General features: G+C 38.5%; 1 protein-coding gene across 1 annotated transcript; it reads left to right on the top strand.

Moving 5' to 3' along the window:
• The first annotated feature begins 86 nt into the window (after nt 1–86).
• Nucleotides 87–5,413, top strand: TMEM254 (transmembrane protein 254). Its single transcript, XM_008936497.1, has 4 exons — nt 87–176; nt 1,623–1,726; nt 2,945–3,004; nt 5,293–5,413. Exons 1-4 carry the CDS (start codon nt 87–89, stop codon nt 5,411–5,413), a joined length of 375 nt encoding a protein of 124 aa, XP_008934745.1.
• Nucleotides 5,414–5,640: the final 227 nt, after the last annotated feature.

The following is a 5,640-nucleotide window of genomic DNA, read 5'->3' on the forward strand; positions in this document are numbered from 1 at the left end:
GTTCGGCTGTCCGCAGCGGGCCTCGCACGAAGCTCAGTAAAGGTGCAGGGTTTGTGGAACAGGTATCCTTCATCGTCCCAGTGTCCATGGAAGCGCCACTGTCTGAAATAGATCGGGAGGAAAAGCAAAGGGAACAGGCTGCTTGGCTTATGAGGGAGCTGAACAAATCCATGAAGGTAGCTCAGGAAAAAAAAAACAAACAAAAAAAACCCACACAACAAAAAACAAGCCAACTTGAATTTGATTCCAGAGCGAGGGTAGGCCCTGGTGCTGAGGGCGTACAGCATCCCAGGGTGCGATTACAGCCACCCCAGTGCTGTAGCTGCAGGTTTGGGTGGCGCGTAGCCTGTGAAAGTGTCTTCAAAGTTGAAACTGCTTTGTGTGTCAATAAAAGTACCTCGAGGACAGCTATTGATTATAGCAATAAATAAGGTGCCTTTACAGTTGGTGGCTTTAGTTACAGTCTAAATTAACTGGTAGTGTTGTTAGAAAACAGACCAGTTCAGCCACCATGGTGTTTTAACTTCTAAAAATGGACTTCAGCTAAAATAGGTCAGATTACCAGAGTAAGGAGATTTAGTAAGTTTTGATATATCAGACAGATTTATGGAGATTATCCATTGACTTCCATGTGTTGTAGTGTTTCTTCTATTTATAGGGATTTTCTACATAAAAAAACCACCACTGAAAAAATGACAGTTAAGGCAGGCCAAGCAACTCGCAAAACAAAAGAAACAAAACACCTTTTAGACAGTTTTAAGGAACAGAATGAGCTTTAAGCAGATTTTCTGTTTATAATCCTTTATCTTGCCACATCCTTGGCATAGCCAAATTTTCATATAGTTAGAAACTGCATCATTGATAGCAGAGGCAAGATAAGCCCTTGAGAGCTTTGGCCCAGTTTAGTATTTACCTAGTGGACTCTAAAGTGCATGGCTCACCAGCTCCCTGTTCCTTCTGCACAGCTTGTTAAAAATAAAAGTAGGCAGTGATAAGCACTTCAGACAACTCAGTAACAGGAAAGATCCTGAACACTGCGTGCATCTTTGGTTTTGGGCTTTGTGCTCAATTATCTTCTGTGCCCTGTTCAAAACAGAACAAAATCTGACATTTTCTTTTTTTAGGGAACAAAGACCAATCCCCTAGTTGTAGGTATTTTTCCTCCTTGTCAGTCTAGCCATTGTTTAAATTCCTCTGGTCAGTTACATCAGATTAACTTCTTAAGGACAGAGACAATGTATTTTTGGCTGTTACCCTGTGTAATAGGTAATGAGTTTACAGATTAAATGCACTTAATGTGCAGGTGCACTCTTGGTACAGAGATAGCAACTTTGAACTTACCACCCTGGTATCTTGTGTGCCAAGGAAAAGGAATTTAATAGGTTTGTATCTTCTTAAGTAAGTGCACTTTAGGTGGCTAGTGGTCTTGTTGTAGAATGTGGGTCTTGGACAGAGTTCATGGGATGAAAGAATTGAAACACTATTAGTGGATGAGCCCTAAACCACGTTTGACAGACATGGGGAGCAGGGGGAGCGGGGGAAAAAAAAAGCTAATTTGAAGGTTAAACTGACTGTAATTCTACCTTGAAGTAAGCTTGCCTTTTCTTTTTTTCTTTTTAAAGTGGGTAACGCTTTGGCCTTCAACTATACCTTATAGTTATTTGGGACTATTTGGTACCTTCCTTAATTATTTAGTGGAAAACCACCACATATGGGTATGCTATGGGTAAGTTATTTGGCTGTATAATTACTTTGCATCCTTCCTGTTGCTCCTGACTCTACTGCTTAGTCTGTGTTAACAAGCTTTACTGTAACCCAGATGTTAATTACATTTAAAGAGCTCTCCTGTCAAGCTCATTACAACTAAAGTGTAAGTATGTAGAAGACTAGACAGGCCAAGACCAGTATGAAAGGTTAAAAACTCAACTTAGAATTTGGTATCTGTGCTGTCATAGTGAGAAAGGAAAAAACTTAAGATAGTACTTTTGGAGACAGTCATTAGTCCATATGTAAACTTATATTTGTAACACCTCCTAAAAGTGGGTCTTTTGTCAAAGTGTTCGTCAAATAGTCCAATACTCTTTAGGACCCTTTTTTTTTCCCCCCCAGCATCAATTAAAGAACATTTTCTATCCTGCTACTAATTTAGCCTGATCCTTTCCACATGAGAAATAACCTGCTGAAGAAACTGCATAGTGCTAAGTTTTCCTGGGTTACCCAACTTAGGTTTTGTTATTTTCCTTACCAGAAAAGCTGGAAAAAACTTCCCTGTAACTAGATCTCTCTCACCTGCTGACTTCCTGCAAAGACAGCAGGATTTTATTTTACTAAGCATCATGTAGAAGATAAGACTTCATCTTTGCTCAGAGCATCTTTTGCTTTAGCAAGGTATTGAACTAGTGCAAATTAAATATCCTGTGTAACTTTTTTAAAAGAAAAGCTTTTCTATTAAAATTTGTAGACCAAGTTTGACTATAAGTTTGACTGCTTAAGTTATATATTCTGAATCTATGCACACCATTGTTTTTCTCAGAACTAAACCTATAAAAAAAATTTAGTAACTCTTTAGGACCACTAAAAATACTTGTGTAAGTAAAAGATTTTGCACACTTGACAAAGATTAACTTGCACTGCTTTTACTCATCATTTGGCTTTTTGCCTTGATCTAAGTGCTGAAAGTTTAGGAAATATGCAGTGGATACTTGAAATGGCAGGTTCAGGCATATTGTATGAGTTTCAGTTCCTCTTACTTTCTCAGTGGACTTGGGTTTCTTTTAAGACTATGCATGTGTTTTTCCTAAGACAACAAATACGCCTCACTTTCTAGATTGAAGTGAAATGTCATTTCTGTGCCTCCAGTTTTACACTCTTTGCATAACAAATCTTGGATACAATAGTCTTCTCCCTAATTTTCAACAAAATAAACCACGTTTCTTTTTATTAGGTTCTGGGTATCCTGGTTGATTCACGTAGTAGAAGCCTTCTACAGTGTTAAGTTATGCCAGTAAGTTGTTGTTCCACACACCCCTCCTCCCTGATGGATTTCTGATACAAGAGACATGGGCTGCAGGTTTTAGTGGTTCTCAGCAGCAATATTAATTCAGAGGATACTGACAAAATTTTTGCTGCAGTGATAGTTTTCTGTCCTTCACAAGAGGTTACTGCAGAGTTTGGCAGAGGTTACTGTTGTACAGGGTGGCAGAGCAAGGGTTGGGAACTTGCAGAACTGGCAGCAGCAAGGTTTGCCAGAGCTTGTCTGCCTGTCTCTGAACTCACTGGGTAACATGGTGCTTTAGGAGGCAGAGGGAACCATAGAGAGTGTAGAAACAGTCACATAACATAGGTGTTAAAACTTGATCAGATCTTACCTCATCAGAATTCTGACACAGCAGATTACCTGCTTAAATGATTGCAGCTATGTTGTACAAATAAATTGGACACTTCAATTTGGGACTATTTAAGATCTATCTGCAGATCTGTAGGATAAACCACTTTGACTAATCTGACTATAAAAGTTTTTCCCCCATCTAAGATTTATGTTAGGATAACAAATTATTTGGAAATATAGGCTGTCAAAATACATCATCCTTGTGCCTATTTGAATTTTTTTTGTAATAATGTAGAAGAATCTAGATACTGGTTCCCATGCTCTACAGAGTAAATTGCTAGTCTGTTTGCCACTGTAAAAACGGTGGGGTTCCAATTCCTTTAGTTCACAACTGTCTGTCAGTGGCTTGTCAGGTAACATCTCTTGGAGGCAAAGGGATTTTGTTCCATGGAAGCTATTTAAGGTAGTTCTTGACATAATAGAATACAGGTGAACATTTTCTGTCTTCAGGATGGGAGTTAGTAATAAATTTTTCACCAGCCTCTGGTTTTAAATCATGTATTTTAAAGTTAAGACTAACTCTGATTCTGCAGATAGACAGGTATATGGACTAAAGGTGATTTATAAATATGAGGGAATTTGATCAGCAGTGAGTGTACCAAATGGGTGTATTGCAATCAAGTGAAGTAATTAAAGTTTGCTGTGTAGTGTTAAAGCCCATGAGAAAGTACAGACTGCCTGCTCGTCATCAGCTCTTTATGCACACTTCTGGAGGTTACTGAACAGTTGTTCTTTTCTATGAGCACGAAGCACCATGTGCCTCTTACTGAGGCAAAAGTGATGTCTATTTATGAACATCACAAAGGGGGCATGGGGAAGAACTAGCAAGGAAGCATTTACAGATTGATTTATCAGTAGTAGTACTGTCATTGGCTGTTGGCCTTTATTTCTGCATATGGTCTATTCAATTAAGCTTGCTTTATCTAAACAGGTACATTTCTTAAGCTCTATTTTTCCAGTTTCTGCACTTATTTGGAAATGCTGCAGCTAGGATTATAAAAAGTTTTTCACAACTGGTAAAGACAATTTAAGAATGAAAATTAAGAAATGTGTTAACACTCACTACACAATCATTTTGCACGTGTAGTGGCTGTGAATACAGCTAAGCTGTTGTAGCAAAGATCAGTAGAGGGAGCTGCCTTGTAAACTGATGAGTTGGAGCATAGTTATGCTTGACAATTGTTTACTGGAAATGTGAAAAACATTAGTTTTGCTGTCATATTTATACTCATTCTTTGAGAATTCAGTAGTTATTCTCAACAGCAGCAAAGTAGAGGAAAAAGTAACATTTTATGTCATATACAGAAAAAAACCCCAAACAACATATACCAAGTTAACACTAACTGACATAGCAAGGTCTCTGCTTCATAAATCAGTTGTATTCAGCTCCCTGTACCTGTATTTTTCTAGCCACAAATTCAGGTAATGGTGCCTCTCCATCCTGTACCAAACAGCAGTTGTCAGGCCTCTGCCCTGCTATCATACGGTCCACCTTCAGTGACTGCAGTCAACAAGAAGTTGTATACAGACTTCAGATTAGTATCAAGCTACTCTACTTTCTTGGTTCTTCGCCCATAAACTTCTAGGATGAATAAAGTAGTATAGACTGAGACTGGAATTTTTATATTGAGGAAATTGTATGCATGAAATCTCTGAAAGAACCTTTGTTCTGTAGATATCTTAAAATCCACTAAAATCAGAAGGACTAGTATGTTTAGTTACTACACCAAATAAGTCTCAGTAGACTGAAATTAATGATGCTAAATTTAAGTGTTCTAATCAAGTTTGATGTATCAAGGATGGGTAGGAATATCTAACCTTACTCTGTAAGTACTGCAGTATAGTCTGCAAGTCCTTAAGTTCTTTTTCATTTGACACATTTTATGCTTTTGTTACTGTTACAGATCTAAAGGAATCACTGACCCGGCAGTTCAGTTTCACTGGTTCATTCAGACACTTTTATTTGGGTATGCTTCCTTTGGTCTTCTGGTGTCTTACAAACCCTCAGCCAAGAAGCAGTACTAGAAGACAGTGAACGACGTTCTCGCCTGCTTCGTCATGGTTCTTCATCAGATACCCTCACTTACATGTCTAGGTGCTGTAATCAGCTAAATTACATTCCTGCTTTGTGACGCAGTGCCCTTCTACCCTGGTAACTCTCCTTTACCAAACAAGAAAATTAAGATTCACAGGGCCCTGTGGGTAGTTCAGTAGAAATTCATCCCTTCAGTCTTCACACTGCCAAACTTTAA

The sequence above is a fragment of the Merops nubicus genome, unplaced genomic scaffold, assembly GCF_000691845.1.
Source record: "Merops nubicus isolate BGI_N331 unplaced genomic scaffold, ASM69184v1 scaffold8063, whole genome shotgun sequence".
Classification (NCBI taxonomy): Eukaryota; Metazoa; Chordata; class Aves; order Coraciiformes; family Meropidae; genus Merops; species Merops nubicus.